Source organism: Podarcis cretensis (assembly GCF_951804945.1).
Source record: "Podarcis cretensis genome assembly, chromosome: 3".
Lineage (NCBI taxonomy): Eukaryota > Metazoa > Chordata > Lepidosauria > Squamata > Lacertidae > Podarcis > Podarcis cretensis.
Window position 1 is genome coordinate 51647235 of NC_137172.1, and position 19527 is coordinate 51666761.

The 19527-nt window shown below is 42.4% G+C and overlaps 1 protein-coding gene across 1 annotated transcript in view; it reads right to left on the reverse strand.

Moving 5' to 3' along the window:
* Window positions 1–19128, reverse strand: part of KIF25 (kinesin family member 25) — a 38870-nt gene extending 19742 nt beyond the window's left edge. Inside the window, exons 1-8 of the mRNA XM_079971359.1 lie at window positions 18965–19128; window positions 16485–16550; window positions 13624–13746; window positions 11929–12067; window positions 10403–10506; window positions 9571–9659; window positions 5715–5757; window positions 107–174 (exon numbers count right to left, since the gene is read on the reverse strand). Of these exons, the coding sequence (XP_079827485.1) occupies window positions 107–174; window positions 5715–5757; window positions 9571–9659; window positions 10403–10506; window positions 11929–12067; window positions 13624–13746; window positions 16485–16550; window positions 18965–19039 (707 nt within the window). The 5' untranslated portion in view covers window positions 19040–19128. The remainder of the gene's footprint in view (window positions 1–106; window positions 175–5714; window positions 5758–9570; window positions 9660–10402; window positions 10507–11928; window positions 12068–13623; window positions 13747–16484; window positions 16551–18964) is intronic.
* Between the last annotated feature and the right edge of the window lie 399 nt (window positions 19129–19527).

The window sequence follows — 19527 nt, forward strand, 5'->3', positions numbered from 1 at the left end:
TAGCAAATGCAAGATGTCTTCAGAACAGTAAGAGTCCCATTATCAACTTGTATTAAAAATCATATATATTTTAGTCAAAGCCACAATGGTTCTCAAGACCACCCACCTTTCATACTGGAACGTCTTGTTTATCAAAGCATGACCGGGACGGTTGCATTTTACAAAGACGGTTTCCTAACAGAAAACAAGGGTGGTAACAATTAAAACATATACATCATATAAGTCTAAACGAAAAGAGAATGTATGCTTAAAGGTTCACCACAAAGTGGGATGTTTAGACCTTCCAAACTGCAAAAACCACATAGCCATATCCTGCCTTTAATATATGGTTCCTCAATGGCACAGTCTGGAGGGGTGGGAGTGCAGTGAACTGAGCACTTGGGTTGCCACACACACAGCTGTATGCAGTTGGTCCATCTAGCAGACATCTAGATAGTGACAAGAGAGATGAATAGATAGCCCAATATCTATACCCATATCCAAAGAATGTGACTCAGGAGGGGGAAGAGGAAGTAACACAAGGCCCTGTATTCTGCTCTTCTTAGTATGCTCTCTCAGCACTCAGAAAGGACAGGGGGTTTCATCCAAACTTTTGGATTTGTGTTGTGGAATCTATCAGTTTAATCCGAAATAATTTTTTTGAAAGCCAATTATAGAGGAAAGCCTGAAAATACATTTCTACTTGTTGTGGGGATGACGACAACAAGAAACAAGAGCACCCCCTCAAGTAAGAGGCATTGCTGTCGTGGCACTTCTGTGACTTATATTCTATGGAATTAAACCTGCTGTTCGGGGAAGTATTTGTCCTACTGCTTATATTATATAGCATCTCAACAAACAGAAGCCGTGCACAGGGGAGTAACTTTAATTGCTGAAAATGGCACAGGAAGGAAGTGTTAAACTCACTTTCCCTATGCTGCTGTAGTTCCAGTCCCGATACAGCAGTCCTTGTTTTAACAGAGATGTGACCAGTCCAACTACATTTTTGAATTGTGCAGTGTAAGTTTGACTCTAGATTATTATGCAATGGGTTAGCTGGCTGGCATGTTGAACAAGGTAATCGCAGTTGAGTCATCCTGCTGCCACTTGGGCATCGTATTCTTAGAACTTCCATTGAGTCACATTCACACCATACCAGTTAAAGTGCTGAGTTATGTCTCAGTTATGTCTGAGTAAAGATGCATGAGATTGCACTGTAAATACCACATGAAAACACACACACGTTTCTGTGACCTCCAGTTTACTATCAGTATGAAACCAGCTCTTTTCCATCCTTGCCACGAACAATGATGCTCTCTCATATGGAATGGGCTGGATCAGTAGACTTCAATCTGCATGACCCACCTTTTACCCAAACAGTAAATCAGTAGTGGATCAGCAGTGTGTCCTGACCCACCAGTAGAAGACTCTTCATCTACACATCTCCCGACCTATTCTGCATATGCCGAGTCAACTTGGTAGACTGCCAACAGCTTCTTCCATCCCAAGCTTGATTGACACGATACATTTTGGTTACAGAAAATAATGAGTGCAGTCACACCATCTGCTTCAAGGCTCAGGTAGGTGGCAATATTAACTACATATGTTGGCTGTTACTAGCAAACCAAGAAGTAGAACTGCAAAGTAAATGTTATGAACTAGAAAAAGTGGAAAGGAAAGCCAAACATCTGCTCTTTTAAACTGATAAAACCAATTTCACATTTCAAACCAATTAGTAAAGCAAGCAGTTGCCATGACAATAACCACGCTCTCATACCTCCAATGCCAGTAGCCAAAATCATCCATATGAAAAAGATTCCAAGGCTTTATAAGGACGAAGGAACTCAAAACGGTGAAATGAAATACTGTGCTTTACTTGCAATAAAAACCTAAAACCTTTTTTAGGCCTTGGAACTGAAGTGTTAGTTGTCAAGCCAAGATTTACAAGACTCAAAGGGGGCGAAAAAAGAGATCCCTTGTCCCTCTAGCAAATTTCAAGGCAAGAATCTCTAAACAAACAGACTTTTTATTTACCACAGTCTTTTGACAGCTTTCAAGCCTCCCCAAATCTGAAGTAATTTTGGTCCAGTGCTGTTGTTTTCAAATTACATTCCATTTGAAATCATGAAGCAATTGCAGTTCTACAAATGCTTGACAAATCCCACTGGAATATACCCAGTCTGATTTCTGCAATAAATCAATTGCCATTACAATGGCAGTTCGCTAATGCCAGAGGTGCGTTAGCATCAGGATTAGTGATGGTATTTGTTAGGGTTCAAGTACTAGACTCCATAAACCTTTCAACTAAAGTAGCAGTGAGATACTGGAGGGTTATATAGGAAAGTGCCAGAAAGAGAGAAGATAGAACTGGAAACAAACTGGAAACAATGGGTTCATAATGCTTTTCTAGTAGCATGGAGAACACAGCAGCGAGCTTTGTTGGAGGGTCACATTAAGGGAGAGGAGTGGGTGGGCAAGCCAAGCCAAAGGGTCAGCTTGCCATGTCCCATTGCTATAGCTGCTATGCATCTGTCATCTGTTTATTACATTTATATCACACCTTCCCCCCACCCATGGAACTCAGGATGGTGTATATAGTTTCTCCTCTATTTTATCTTCTCAACGATCTGGGAGGTAGGTTGGGCTGAAAGGGTGACTTGCCGAAAGTCACTCAATGAGTGTCATGGCTAAGTGAGGATGTGAACCTAGGTCCAAAATACTAACCACTACACCAAACCAGCCCTCATCTACATTCTACTGATTCAGACGCAAATGCCATTAGGAGTCCAAATGGTAAGTAACAAAGTGCTGGATGTGTCCCAGTGATGCTAGTTTCTGACTCTAACTGAAGAATCTCCTTCCTTAGTCAAGGATTTGCTAGGTATGTATTTGGTGGAAGCTATTAGGGCTGGGAGATGTATCAATACATCACCCAAAATCGGTCCACGTTGCGGTAACGGTTTCACAATATTTGACATGGTGGTATATCGCGAATCACAGTGTGTGTGTGTGCTACGTAACAAAAAAAATGCAATACAGTGGTACCTCCGGTTATTAACTTAATTTGTTCCAGAGGTCCATTCTTAAGCCGTAACATGAGGCGCGTTTTCGCTAATGGCGCCTCCCACTGCTGCCACATGCGACTTCTGCTCATATCACAGAGCAAAGTTCGCAAAAAGGGGCATCTACCTCCGGGTTAGCGGAGCTCGTAACCCACAGCATTCGCAAGGAGGACGGTACGTAACACGAGGTTCTACTGTATGAGAAAACCGTGAAGCCCGTCATCGCTTCTCTCATGATTTTTGCCATCCCTGTTGCACTCTACTATAAAATAACAGTTGTAACAATATGTTAAAGGTAAGTAAAAATGTAGTTTTAGAACCTAAAGTAGTAGCAGTTGCCAGGACATTACCCTGCTCCCTTCTACATAGTTCCATCCATATTAAAGAAATTGTGATATATCAGTATATTGTGATGTTTAGTTAGTGATATATCACCATGTTGAAAACCAGACATCGCTCAGCCCTAGAGGATATCATGTTTTATTTCAGCAGTTGGTCTAGAATCTAGACTCTAGATGAATTGAACTCTGTGAATCAAAACCCAGAACCTTCCGTTTGGTCAGTGTCAAAAGCACATATTCTAAAATGCAATCTTCAAAATCAAGCATTTGCACGGATGATTTCCATACGATAAATAGCAAATTCAGGTGATGAGAGTTAACAGGGGTGGGTGGAGTCAAAATGAGAGACAAGCGTGAAGTATCAACATGCTTTGGGAAAGCCTTAGGTCTGCAGAAGTATGCAAAGTATTATTATTTTTTAAAAAGTAGTATTATTGTTTTTAACACCCTCCTCCAAAACAGCCCATTAAGCCTGTGTTTGAATGGATCCAAGTACATGCCTAGATTGTATAGGGGACAGAGTAAATCAAATGCATGGAAGCACCATAACTCAGTGGTGGATAAGGTGCTTTGCCTGCAGATGACCCCAAGATCAATCCCCAGCATCATCACTTACACAAAAGGAAGAAAGAAATGATGGGAAAGATTGCAATCTGAAATCCTGTAACAGATGTTGCCAAGCCAGGCAGACAGCACTGGGCTAGGTGGACAGAAGGCCTGAGCAAATATAACACAGCTACATATGTTCATGTGCTCTTTTGCTGCATTTTATATGCTACCATAAAAGGAAAATTGGCTGAACACTTGCATGAAGTGTAAATAATGAAGAGTATCTGACGCGAAGCCCTAATAGTCAAGAAAATTACCGCAAAACCTGAATTTAAAACTCCATCTTAGCTCCATGCCTTTCCAATGTTGTTTCTTGGTAATGGGCTTAATTAATGCTGGAATGCCATCTGGATGTGCAGCTCAGCTCTCAAGCCCCCCTGCTTTGATGGATTTAAGCCAGGTTCCCTTTAATGCACTTGAAAGCAAGGCTTGGTAGGCAGCGACATTTTAGACACTGTATTTCTAGCCTCTGGCAAGGCATCAGTGAAGCAACTACAAGTAGTTTAAGGCGGGAAATAACTTTTATTATTGGAGCTGAAGTGCCACTGACAGAACTCAGGCATGTGATCTGGTGGGCCAAGCGCTGGATTCGAATGCTGGGAATGCTCACATATCATTGTGTCATCACAAGTAACCCTCTCAGCCTTGCTCTAGCTGAAAAACTGGAATAAGAATACAGCCGTACCTTGGTTTTCAAACAGCTTAGTTCTCTCTTTTTAAAAAAAAAAAAAAAATATTTATTAAGAATTTAAAGATTACAAAATTTTTCTTTTTCTTCAAACAGCTTAGTTCTCAAAGATTTTGGCTCCCGAACGCCACAAACCCAGAAGTGACTGTTCCGGTTTGCAAACTATTTCTGGAAGCCGAATGTCTGATGGGGCTTCTGATCGGCTACAGTAGCGTCCTGCAGCCAATCAGAAACCACACTTTGGTTTCTGAACGTTTTGGAAGTCGAACAGACTTCCAGAACGGATTCCCTTCGACTTCCAAGGTATGACTGTAACCCCTTACACATACACAGATGCACACGCAGAGTTACAGTGGTGCCCCGCAAGACGAACGCCTCGCAAGACGGAAAACCCGCTAGACGAAAGGGTTTTCCGTTTTGGAGGCGCTTCGCAAAACAAATTTCCCTATGGGCTTGCTTCGCAAGACGAAAATGTCTTGCGAGTTCCTGCGGGTTTTTTTTCCTCCCCCCCCCCTTTTCTAAGCCGCTAAGCCGCTTATCAGCTGATCCGATAAGCCGCTAAGCCGCTAAGCCGCTAATAGCACTAATCCGCTAATGGGCTTGCTTCGCAAGACGAAAAAACCGCTAGACGAAGAGACTCGCGGAACGGATTAATTTCGTCTTGCGAGGCACCACTGTACAGTGAGGACAAACAAAGCCTTTTACACATTGATATGCTAGAAGAAAATGATTAGCAAGGGACGGCCAGAACTCACTTCACAATGCCAGAAATAACTTCCTAGCCACAGTCACTAAGGAGGCTGTACAGTGTGATGGAGAAATGGGGAGCGTAACATCAATAGTCCAAGCCTTCAGGATATCAGAGGGGGGTGGGGAGTCAGTCATAAAGCGAATGCTGCATGTGAGAATGCAAAGCTCTTGGAAAGTGAAGATATCACGGTCCACTCATTCTTATCCCACAAGGGATTAGCGGTTTACAGCAATAAAAACAGAAAACACAAGCATTAAAAGCCATAGAAACTTAAATATACTCACATCATCAGCTTCACACACCACATTTTCTGGGATGTTTCTCTGCCTTTTTGACAACAAAATGTATTAACTTACAAAACAACAAAAAAGAACACAACCAGCAATTTGCATAAAATTTAACAAAACAGCCAATTGCACAAATGCCCAAGAAACCTAGGGGCCTAAGGCCCAATGATATGCCACAGGTTAATGGCAAAATGTGTGCCCCTTGCTTCTTCCTGTAGAACCTATGCTGGCCTTCTGGCTAGATGGGGAAGAGTTTTCTGATTATTCTCCTAGGCTCACATTGACTGCTACTCACTCTTGGAGTGAACCTGACAACCAGGAGGCAGAGACACAGTCAGGGCTAGAATAAGCACAAAGATAAGCAAGCTGCAGGAATGGTCTTAAGCTCAGACTGTGACCCCAGGTGTGGAAATTGCCAAATAGTTGTGATACCATGTGCACCACCTTTTCCCTTTCCTTACATAATAAAATTCCCTAGAGCTCTGAATACTATGACTGCCTCACCAGAACAGAGGAAAGCAGAGGCCATATTCCTGGTAATAAAATACGCAGATGGTATCCAAACAAGAACAGCCACCTTCATTCGCTGCTGCTGCTTCCCCTAGAGACTATCAGGTTCAGCTGTCCTCTGAGGAGAAAGAGAGGACCATCTCCTCTGAGAATGGTGGCATCAGCTGGGCCAGTATGAGTCTCCCTGTCATGATGCGACTTACAAGAAGCAATTCCAGCTAGGCCAAGTGAAGACCCACCCTATAAGGTCAACAACTTCCAGCATTATAGTCACTTCCAGGAAGAGTATTTCTCAGGGCTCACCAAGGTCTGCTTTTGTACTGTAAGCAGTCTCTTCCCATCCAAGCTAGTCATTATAAGAACCTTGCAACATTAAGAATTTGGTTGTGGAGTATGCATGTTTTCCTCTTCCTTCCTTTTTAGACAGAGGGCAGGGGCAGTGTTGTTTTTATTGATATGCAAGCCACCCTGAGAGCTTTTCAGGCTGAAGCGTGGGGTATAGATGCTTTTCTCCTGCCGCCATCATGTGAAGAGAGATGTTACCCAACCCATTTGGGTCATCAGCAACCGTCTCAGAATTTGCTCACAAAACTCCTCTACTGTTGGGAGCAGTTACTGGAAAGAAACAAACAGCAAGTGGGGAGGATCTTTGTCAGGACCATGGTTTGTGGGTTAAAATGGCTTTAAAAACCTTCTATCCCCTCTATGATCTGAATTCTGATCAATGCCCACCCCCAGCTGCTATTTCCAAATGTAAAACAATAAACATGCAAGCTCAAACTATGGGAAGGAGTCAACTAATTGTTGCGTATGGAAAACAAGGTCCGCTCTCCCCCATCCTTCCCCCCTAAATCTGCTCCTGAAGATGTGAGGGAATGCCCAGGACAAGTTTAGGTGGCACAGGGAGAAGAGAGGGGACAATCCTGTGGTGCCAAGGGACCTCGTTCCTCACATGCATACACCTTAGCGCTACACTGAATTCCACCCTCAGCTCGTAACACAGTGTGAGTTCTAGCAACTTGGACAACATGAAGAACAGAGTACTACATTAAAGGAAATGGAAGTGTGAGTCTGCAGCTGTAGCTGTGTGGACCTACCTGTGTAAGTGCTGGGAGAAAAGAAAGTTTTGCTGAGAAATGTATGGGGAGAGCAGAGAAACACAGGATGCTTAGACCTGTTCTGGAGCACTGACCACTCTGCTTTGTGCTGCAGTTTTGCAGATAAACGTACCACTATTTGGAGCCTCAGAAAAACAATCGTGTTCCTTGGAGCCATAAAAATCCTAGATTACACAGCTCTCCTCTTAGTTGTAATTGCTTTTCAAATCACAGCAGTATTTTATTCCTCCCCCCCTTCCCAAACCTTAGCAAACAGAAATAAATACAACCTTCTTAAACCCATATACAAGCAAACATAAAGAGACACTTCTTGTGGCTTTCTGGGATTGATTTCCCTACATCAGGGTTGATTACAAAGCAACAGATTATAAAGTAGCAGTATAGGCTTGCTATCCCTTCTGTTCTTTCAACCTTCGAGAGAGATGTGACATGGGAAAATGATGTCTGAGTTAATGGAACCTGAACAGCAAGACAGGTTGGTGAGCAACGTAAGAAAAACATAAACACTCAATATAGTCATTCTGGGTGCCTCCAGACTGTCAATGTTTTGCAGCAGGGATTCAAGTTTGCACAATTAAAGTATATTAAAGTGCTCTGTCACCCAAGAGATCCACTTTCGAAAAGAATGGGACTTCTTGCAGTTTGCAAAGTGACAAGGATGTGCATTAAAGTGTGTGAAAGGAAGACATGATTAATGGGAAGATGTACAAGCACCCTGTAAGGAAATCAGGATGAATGCAGGATGATTGATCACTGTCATCTAACCAGACCATAAACAAATCAGAACAAAAGACCAGTTATGATGTAGCTTTCATGAACATCAGGATACATGCTCAACAAGCAGGTCACCTGGAAGAGCCAATAAGGAAGGGGAATTGCTTACTTTCAATATCACTTTTGTGGCTCCATCTTTCATTGTCTGTATTGATAGTGTACTCACAGATTCATTGGGGAGAAAACTCCCATTACTTTCTTTAAAGGAAAAAATATAGCTAGCAGTCTGGAAAGGGCTTTGTTCAGCCCCCCAAACAGTTTCCTGGGGCCCCACCAAGCCTGGAGTATGGGGAGGATTATGCGAGGAAGCCAGGCAGAAAGCATCTCAGCTTTCTTTTCTGCCCTCACAGCATCTTCCATACTGAGTTATGCACAAGATCTGCCAAGCTCAGAGGATACAAAAGGATGTTTCAGAGGCGCTTCCACCTTCATGAAAGCTAATCAGAAGATAAAGACAAAACGTTGAATCAATGAATGGAGACAGGGGCATGAAACAGGGTCCCCAGTCATGCATGACATTCCAAGGAAAGGCAAATAAAAGCCCTCTTGCAGCTCTTCCTTGATCAGCCTGAGGAAGGTTGGGGGTGGAGTGGGGAGGGCCACATGTATGGGGATGCTGGGGGCAGGGCTTGCGTGTCAGAGCCCAAACACGTTGTTACCTCCTGTAATCTGAACCCAACAATGGTGATGTCAGAATCCTTCAGATCTAAGAAGCTGGAAGGCTATAAAAGGAGACATGAGTAAAAATCACCCTAATTTCCTCTAACAGAGAATTCAGATGGTTGAGTGCCTACAGAATTGGAGAAGCAAGAGGGAACCATTAACATGCCTGGATGAGCCCATGAGCACAGAAAAATACAAAACATTTTTAAAAACCAAAAGGGACATGACAACCTCCCCCTCCACCCCCAAAAAACCTCCTCAGCCGAAAGAGGGTTCATCGTGCTCAATGGCTTGCAAGAGCTAAAGAATGTTTAATGTTGGTTGAGGAAAAATGGGTAAAAGGGAGACAGAGGAGTAAACTGCCTTGCTTGATCCCACTACTGCCTTGGAGGAGAACACATCTGACTGGCTGGAATTCTTAACAGGAACATTCCTGTTAGGGTGTGAGGATAAAATGCATGTTTGTTGCAGATTCTACTTGTAAAGTGGAAATGTCTTCCAAAGTTTGTAAAAATGCAGAATCTAACCAACATTTTCAAATAGAAGAACAATTAGACTGTTTATGATTCAGATTTGTACCCAAGCTTTCAAACACATTATCTGCGTGGCTTACAATAAATATCTAACACCCATAAATTCAGCCAAAAACAGCAACTCTATAAAAGCAACACCCAAATAAAACAGACCAACAAAAGTTTAAAAGCCTAGGAAAATAAAAAGGTCTTTTCCTGGCGCCGGAAAGACATCCGAGTGTCAGTTAACATAACTATATTCATGAAATAAATTACCTGTCTTTTAAGTCTGACTCTCCAGGAGGTGTATCAAATGGTAACAGTGGGCGGATCCTGCAATGGACTCTGATATTTCCCCTTAGTTCCTGAGGATGCAACGCAGAAACATAGTCAGCAGTTTTAAAAACTCGTGAACGAAATGGTGTGACTCAGATGCGGTAAGAAAATACAGAAAGTTGTGGTGTTGCTATCTTGCCTCATGACTATTGAAGCTCTGCCTCATTAAATTACCACAGAGAGTGAAAAAGTGTCCAAGTTGGTTTTACCCCAGACCAGTGGCGTAGTGTGGGTTGTCAGCACCCGGGGCAAGGCAAGTAATTTGCGCCCCCTAACCCTGGATTTGCGCCCCCTAACCCTATCCCTAACCCTAACCCCCAGATGTTGCGCCTGGTGCTGCCGGCACCCCTGCACCCCCCACGCTACGCCACTGCCTCAGACCAGGATTTTGATGAAAGATGATGGTCTTAATCTCCTTAATCTGCTATTCTTTCCCCATTTTTTTTAGCCACTGTAATCTGACTGATGCACTAGGGAAAGTAAATGTTCTTACACAGCACATAAAGTCAATAAATATTTTAAAAGGTTGCAATTCAGACAACCCAACCGTTTCTTTTAAAAGCCCCACAGTTTGAAGAGGCAGCTGGCAATAAAGGGAAGGCAACAGGCCTTGGAAAGAGCAGGCAAGAGAAGCCATGAGCACAGCCTCCTATGCAGATACAGGAACTGATAAAAAGGAACTGGAAAGTCATCTCAAGTTGCACACTGGCAACTCTCATATTTATGCAGTTCTTTTAAAAGACATTGCAGACTCAGTTACCAGAACACTTACAATTAAACTGTTATGAAGTACTTTTCTCCTTTGTTTTTCTTTCTGGTATCGCTCATTTACTTCATGCAAGGACTGCTCAAGTTCAAAGGTTCTGGTCTGAAAGGCTGAAAAGACATTTTCACAAATGTTCACAGAACTGTTAGACTATTTCCCCCTCAGGCATGGGCCTGAGAGCATCCGAAGTACCTGGGCAATGCTTATATTAAAGGTAAGGCAGCTGTGGTCCTTCACATGTCGCTGGACTACAACTCCCATCATCCTAGACTTTTGGCAATTCTGATTGGTGCAATTAGGAATTTGAGTCTAATGGAAGGCCATAAAAAGAGCCCTGCTCAATCCGGCAAAAGGCCCATCTAGCTAGCATTCTGTTCTCACAGCAGCTGACATGAATACAACAGTGCTCTCCTCACTTGTGACAACTTGTGCAACTGGTTTTCAGAGGCCTACTGCCTCTGACAGTGAAGGAAGACCATTGGCATTGTGGCTGGCAGCCATAGACAGCATTCTCCAGCATCATTTAAAAAACACAGGATGCCCAGACCTGGCCCATTGTCCAGTTTCCATAGAAACATGCTCCACCTCATCACTACTTTCATTTTAAAAAATAAATTAATTTTTTAATTTATACTTTTCAAGTTTATACATTTCATTAATTTTACACATTTCACTAATTTTACAATCATTTTGGCATTTCAAAACCTGACTTCCTTCCCCCTTTCTGCGGTTCCTTAAATTTGTTTTTAATATCTTCTACATATCCAAATTAACTTAATTTGCTCATTTTTTCATCTTCTTTAAATATATACTCTTATGAAACTGCAGGTTATTATAATAATCCTGCCTATGTTTTTATCTGTTTATAATTTATCTGTAAATATTCAACAAACCATTTCCACTCTTTTATATTAAAAAAATTGTTATCTTGATTTCTTATTCTTCCGCTAAGTTTTGCCATTTCTGCATATTCCGTACGTTTTTGTATCCATTCTTCCTTTGCTGGGACTTCTGCCTTTTTCCATTTTGGGGAAAGTAACATTCTTGCCGCTGTAGTAGCATACATTAAGAAGTTTCTATATATTTTAGGAAGTTCTTTCCCTATAATTCCCAAAAGAAAAGCTTCTGGGTTTTTTACAAAGGTTATTTTAAACATCCTTTTCATTTCATTATCATTTCCCATTATCATTCCCATTTCATTATCATTTCCCATTATCATTTCCCAGTAAGCTTTAACCTTATCACTACCTTCAGTTATGGCTAGGTGCTTTTGCCTGACCCCTGTAACTCTTATTCTAAGGGGACAGGAAGACAACCCATCCACTCTTGAGTGTACCAGAGATGCAGTATGCTCTTGGTGCAGTACACCTGCTTTGTGTAAAGTCCTGGCAGCGGTAAAAAGTTGCCCCTCAACCCAAAGCCAGAACCTTCATTGCAAATTCTGTGAGCTGCTACCAACGGTGGCACTGCTCATATGGTTCATGTGCCTTAGATGCCAGCCTGATAAGCTTTCACTGGTGCTCATCTCTTACTTTGCATAGCCTCATTATGCATCTGAAGCCTTTGGACAGCAGCCAAAATCTGACCAAGGTAAGTTTTGCCATGATGCTGGACATCTCTGGAGAATGTGAGGGCAGACAAACGGAGATTCTTCACTTCTTGCTTTAGTTTCTATTTAAGAAACAGAAAGAACAATATTTAAGATAAAGGTAAGGTAAAAGACCCCTGGATGGTTAAGTCCAGTCAAAGGCGACCATGGGGTTGTGGTGCTCATGTCGCTTTCAGGCCGAGGGAGCCGGCATTTGTCCACAGATAGCTTTCCCAGGTCTTGTGACCAGCATGACTAAACCGCTTCTGGCACAACGAAACACCATGATGGAAGCCAGAGCACACATAAACGCGGTTTACCTTCCCGTTGCTGTGGTACCTATTTATCTACTTGCACTGGTGTGCTTTCGAACTGCTAGGTTGGCAGGAGCTGGGACAGAGCAACAGGAGCTCACTCCATTGTGGGGATTCAAACTGCCAACTTTCTGATCAGCAAGCCCAAGAGGCTCAGTGGTTTAGACCACAGCACCATCAACCTCCCTATGAACACTCTTTAGGGTATTGGGGGAGAAAAAGCAAAGGAGCAGCTTCATATATCTATCCAGCATCTATCTATCTATCTATCTATCTATCTATCTATCTATCTATCTATCTATCTATCATCTATCTATCCCCTTATTGCAGGGATTGGGAACTGGATCTGGCCAGGAGGTTCAGACAAGAATGGGGTGGGAGAGCCCCCAGAACAGCACATGGAGAGAAGAGAGGAGATCATTCTGTCTGGCAAGCTGAAATTCCTGCACTGACAGAACACTTACCTTGGTGCAACTTTTAATTCCTCCCTATGGCTGCAGTTCTACACTAATTTAATTTCTACTAACTCAGATGGGATTTATACGACCTTTCACAAAATATCACTGCACTAGGATTCCCAGTGTGAGTATATATTGGAACTGCATGCGAACTGTTCCCAAGGTAAGCTGTGGGGGCATGTATTATTTATTATAACTGTAACCCATCCTCCGTCCAGGTGTTTCACAAGCAATATGATTTCCCACTGGGGACTATTTATACTGGGCTTCTTCCAGCAGAATTATCTGGACCCATTTTAGTCAACGTTCAGATTAAATAATAATTTACTGATGTTTCATGTAAACTGCTTTGTGGTATAAAACTGTCTAATCAATCAATTAAATCACCTGCGCCCAAACCCAAGACCTTTAGAAAAGAAGAAAAACAACAAAATAATAAGAGGCTCCTAAAGGTCAAGTTACATTTTAAAAATTCTCTGCGTACAGTCTTTCAAATTCTGATGGTGGAGCATAAGTTCTGTTGAATTCCATGGGGCTTACTCCCAGGTGGAATAGAACTGTGGGTCATCTAGCTCAACCCCCTTGCAATGTAGGAACCTCAACTAAAGCATCCATGACAGATGGCCATCCAAATTCTGCTTAAAAACCTGCAAGGAAGGAGAGTCCATCACCTCCGGAGGAAGTCCATTCCACTATTGAACAGTTCCTACTACCAGAAAGTTCTTCCTGATGTTTAGTCAGAACCTCCTTTCTTGTAATTTGAATGCATTGGTTTGGGTCCTACCCTCTGGAGCAGCAGAAAACAAGCTTGCTTGTAAGTAGGGCTAGGGCTAGGGCTAGGGCTAGGGCTAGGGCTAGTGCTTTTACCTGTATGGCTTCATGCAGCTGGATTATAACGGATCTGACACTTCCATGACACTTCTGCTGCTTGTAATAAGCAAAGCTATCATTTGCTTCTTCACCTGAGATTTTCCCAATAATTCCTTGATTCTGTTTAAAAATAAAAATAAAAAACCCAGATAGTTCTAAAAGACAAATAGACTGGCAATTGGATATTTCTACAAAGCCCAACAACATAAAATGTAAACATTCAGAAAGTCAAGTGTTATAACCCACAAAAGTTCACTGTATTTTTATGCAAAGGCTGGATGTGAGGAACTGAAATTTTTCACATGAAGCAATGGTTTTCTATCACCCCTAGTTTTTCTATTTTCCTTTATGCATGAAATGTTAGTTCACCTTCAGCTTCTAACTAGGTTCTCACAAAAGGTTGTCTATTTGAATGAATGACAGTCTTCCACTTAAGTCAGCAGTGGGAGATTATAGCTGTAGACACAATGAATTGATTAACATTTGACTTCTTATATTAAAAAGTTCTGAAATCCCATTTCTATTCATAAGAGAGGGGAAATGAAAATCAATTTTGAGAGCAGATGAGTTCATTTAACCCTAACATTCTTGCCACTTTCCAAGTGTCTGTTGTCATTTAATCTTTTACTCCACAATATCATGGACAATGAAGGTTGGTATATTTTCCAATATGTAGAAACTCTCATGCTCAATACATACATTAATTTTTTCTGGTAGATTTCCATCAAGACATATGCAGCTGTGCACAAAATTGTTTCTATTGCATAGCTCCCGTGCCCTGTGTGAGGTGCTTCTGTGTCAGTCCCCTGACAATTTCTTTTTTAAGTTTCATGTAACAAATCTGATGAGATGCAGGCATTTATGACAGCTGTAAGCCATAGTAAGCCTCTGCTACCCCCTGCATACCCTACTGCTGAAAAGGCCAACGGATCTGATATTGTTCTTTTTCTGAAGTGGTCTGTGGATTACAGCTGAAGATCAAATAAAAGGTTCTGGTGTGTGGTTGTTTTTTCAGTAAGGTGACTGGCTATGATCAAAAGCAGAGTAAATGCTGTAGGCCAGTAGTTCACAATTAGCTAAGTATTGCGAACCTCCTGTTTTTAAAAAACTAAGCCCCCTACTTTTGAAAACTGATACCTCTATGGTAGTTTTTGCTTTGTGAATGGTGTCACAGACCCCCTGGGGTCTGTGGACCACCAGTTGGGAACCACTGCTGTAGGCAATTGGGTGAAAATGATTGACAGCAGGTTCAAAAGGGACAGAAAGGAAGTATTATGTTACACAACATATGCATTAAAACAAGAGGTTGTAATGAGAGAAGGCAGCGGTGGAAAAATTATGGTTTAAATCACCCCCCCAATAAACTAGATCTATTGCCATTACAGCTAAATGCAACCTCTTAGTATCCAGATACAAGCACAAGTCATTTCTTCAGCTGCTCACCATCCCTTTCTGGCTAGGCCAGTCAGTGTCTTTTTGGTGTGCGCCAGAGCTGCTACCTGCCTTCGATGGTTGTTTCTTGCAAGCTAAGTGTCAAGATGCAAGCAGTCCATGTCACAAATGGTTTCATCTGAGATAAAATTGTAAGCTCCTGAATAGATCCATGTGAAGACTTTGAAGCACTGCAGTCATCATATTTCTCCAGCATGTTATTCTGGTAAGTACTCGCAGGGAAGCTGAGCTCAAAAGGCAACATCTGGTTTTCAGTCAAGTTCTATTTTGTTTCAGTTGATCCCCGTTTTTATCCTTAAAGAGTTAACCAAGCCTCCACAAGGGCAAGAGACTTTCATGAGGTCACCCAGCAATTTACAGTCTCACATTAGATTAGAACCTCTTGGCTGACAGTTGCTATTACCACTAATCCCTGCAGTCTGCCCTAATGCAGGCCCAGCCTCCAACTGTTCCAAGTTTTCTAAATCTCTAGCAGTGTTGCAGTACAAGATGCAAAATCCCTCAGCAAGGATAAGTGTCGACTATGCTCAACAATGGCTTGAAAATTAAATTAAGGCAGCTATAAAGAAGAAGCAACATATTGTCATCTTTTAAAGGTTTCTCAGACACTGGTGGTTTCACAGAACTGGCAGTGGAAAAAAATGCCTATTCTACGCTGGAGATAATAAGGACTGAAAACGAAACAGCCAGTATTATAATGTTCGTAGATAAATCCAAAGACTTGTGAATTAGGCCCTTGTCTATTCTAGGTAGCAGCAACTGTTCAGGAAGAGCTGTGTCAGGTGATAATTACAGTAATTAATGTTTTAGTTGTGCCTGTAGGTTGACAGATGGCTTTTACTCTGCTTATACTGAAAGGTGTAGTAATACACACAAATATGCATAGCAACCCAGGGGAACGCTGCAAGATGGATAAGAAGATACATCTCCATCCAAGTTGTTTTATGCTGATCTGCATCAGTCAGATCACCTGTTGTAGCACATTCAGTCCCCATTGGCTGGATACCTGATCTAATATCAGGAACCAGATGCAGGATACACATTTTTCAGAAACCTGGGAACATTAGAAGGTGCTTTATGCTGAATCATCTAGCCCAGGATTGTCTCCACTAACTGGCAGCAGCTTTCCACAATTTCAGACTGGGGTCTCTCCCAGCCCTACCTGGAGACATGGCCATTCCCCAGCAACCTGTCAGTAACTCTCTTTTGGCAAGCACATCTTCGTGGTCAATGGATATTAGATGGAAGTCATTTGTAAAGTGAACTCAGATTGTGGAACTATGCTTCCTGGATCAGTGTGTTTATTTACATAGGTTTGACCCATTAATAAGTTGAAATTGAAAGCTTGGGGGAGATGTGTATACTACAGTGGGGTGGGGAAATGGAGCACATTATACTGTACTTACTTTTGCAAGCTTGAGATGCAGAAGGGCATTTTCTGTTTCTAGCACTATGATCCGTTCTTGCTTTGTCTGGGAAAACATGAAGCCTGAACTTAAATGGATAAAGTAAGTTATACAAGAAGCCAATTTAATTTACTGCAAGCGACTCCTCCGATCCCAAACTGTATCTGTTTATCACTCTAAGAACCAAGCCACACATTACAATACTCTGGTCATCCTTGCCTCAGGGACAATTTGTATGAGGAACCCTTTGGTATACACTACAAATCAGCTATTTGATATATAGTTTAAAGCTTAGCTCTTATCACACAATTTGGGAAGGGAGTATTTGTGTGTGTGTGGGGGGGGGGGGGTTAACTGACACCTGTAACATGGAAACAATTTAAGACAGGGGCCAAGTATTATTCTGCATTGATTTAAGTCACTACTTTCGCAGAACATTTTAATAACAAAAATCACAACAGCTCTAAATCATTATTAAAAATCTTTCCCCATAAAAATGTGTGTGCCATCACTGCATCCACCTCTTTGTGCTTTCCCCTTTTTCAGTAATATTATTTCTGAACTGCCACTGGCAACTGTACAACATATTGGAGAAGGAAGTATGGAAAATAGCCTCAATGGGCCCCACTGCATTGCCCTTTAGGATTCTAGAATGGTAGCTCCAGAAAATATGAAGGGATTACAAAAGGGAATAGATTAGATTGCCAGCAGATTTGTTCACTTCTACTCCAAAGAGGAAATATCCATTCATTTGTGTATTTAAAATGTAACAACTTCAAAAGCATACATGAATGGGGTAGGGAAAAGTGTGCTCATCCTCATTGTCTCTGTCCAAAAGATGTCAGAATCACACTGAAATGTGCACGTCCTTGTTCCAAAAGTGTTTGGCATGATACTGGGGTCTTGTTGCGAAGACTTTCCATGAGTCCTTTCTGCACAGAAATACCACATACCCTTAACATATGGAAGAGGAATGCACCTGCTGCCCAGCTTCCTGACCTGCAGATACTGAATATCTTCATCAAGCAGGGTTCAGATAACACAAGGAGTGTCTATGCACACAGCTTGTATGAACATAAACTTTGCGCAGATCAGTGTGAAGAGGGCGCTACCAACAAGTGCAAACTCACTCTCCACTCAATATGTTATATGAAACAGTTGTGTGAGCAGCACACTAATTACAGAGGAACCGTGAACCCCTTCAAAGTGTTACATCTTCCAATCATGAACGAAGCCACTGACTGGATAGTGTGGTGCTGTCAATGCTAAGGTTGCAAGTGTGATGAGCTGCAATTCTTGCATTGCAGGGGGTTGGACTAGATGAACCTCAGGGTACCTCCCAACACTATGATTCTATGAGACCGCCAGCAACAGTGTAGTCCAGAGAGGGTCATTTGAAAGCAAGAAGGAAGTATCAAAATGCCCAGGGGGGACCCAAAGAGACAGGTACAAAAAAATATTTTTTGGGGGGACCTTTAAGGAGGCACCCCACAGCATTAACCCAATAAGGACTGAGCCTGTTCAGTGGCCACAAAATGTGTCTGTGTTGGCAGCAGGGGTGCAAATGGAATATCCTAGAATGGGGCAAGGATAGCAGGCTGGAAAGCTGAACAGGAGTGCTCCACATTGCAACATTTTGTCACAGGTCCTAATTGGTGTACTAAAATGAAGCAGTCAAAACTCTTCAATATAAACTCTGTTTCTCTGACACACAAGCCTCAGTACACTTGGGCCTTAACCAGGATCCAGAACTCCGTTCTCCATTTGAAAGATCAGCATGCTATGGTTCATTTTCCCTTCAAAAATGAGCAAATGCAGGCAGGGCCAGATTTAGGTTTGATGAGGCCCTAAGCTACTGAAGGTAACAGGGCCCTTTATATGTCCAGGTGTCCTTTGTCAACAACAAATTGTTGCTGTTTTTTGTGTTGAATAATATGCTATATGGTAATTTATGGACCTAATAGGTATCTAAAGCCATTTGCATATAAAAAATATGTATTTCATCAAAGTAATTGTTGAACTGAAATACAATTAAGAAGAAGTATATTAATAGTGAAATTATTATTAATCTTTAACTTAAAATGATTTTTTATTCATAACAAACTTAATAATGCAAACACATTGGCGTTTGGCAACAACAAAAGTTTGTTTTTATATTTTGGAAACGTACATGCAGTTGTTTTTCCCTTTAAATTTTTTTGGGGGCCCCAAGAGAGTGGGGCCCTAAACTATAGCTTGTTTAGCTTATAAGTAAATCCGGCATTATGCAGGCAGGGAGCTGCTGCAGGAGTTCTTGCCCTCTCTCAACTCACTGCGATATTTATTATGTAAAAGAAGGGAGGGAGGGAAGGAAAGAAGGAAGGAAGGGATGATGGAGCTAAACCCAGGGTGTATTACCCACAAGGACAAGTTGGTCACCCCCCCCCCTCTAAGCCGGAGCAGTTTCGCCCTTGCCAAGCACCCCTTTCCCAGAGACTCACGCGCAGCTTCTGCTCCAGCTGCCGGATCCGCTGCTGCGACGCAAAGCTCAGGCTTATCCCATCCCCGGGCCGCATCCTGCAAGTTTGCTGGTCCAGGAGGGGTGGGGTGGAAGCCTCTTCTCCCTGCCGCACTCTTTCTGGCAGGCCCGTTTGAATCGACCAATTGCAGCCAAGGACATAGCTTCGCCGCGGTTGCCACGGTTACTCGTCTCCGCTTCCGGGAAGGGAGTGCGTCGCGATTGGCCGGGCTTGGAAAGGGGAGGGACTCAGCCCAGTGGGGATTAAAGAAGCTGCTTGTGAGTTCTCTGCTGGTGATTCCAGAGGAGACCCTTTGCCTAGTAGGCAGAGAGAGGGGTATCGGCCGCGCCGGAGCAGCGTTTGCATTTCAAGGATATTGCCAATACTTGTGTTTAAAATATGAGGAGGGTGGTGCCTGCAAAGCGAGAGGAAGCAGCTAGCTGTCTCCTGCATTTTACCTCTCTCTATTTCAACTAGGCAAAATAGGCTCGCAATCCTTTAACCCAGGCATAGGCAAACTCGGCCCGCCAGATGTTTTGGGACTA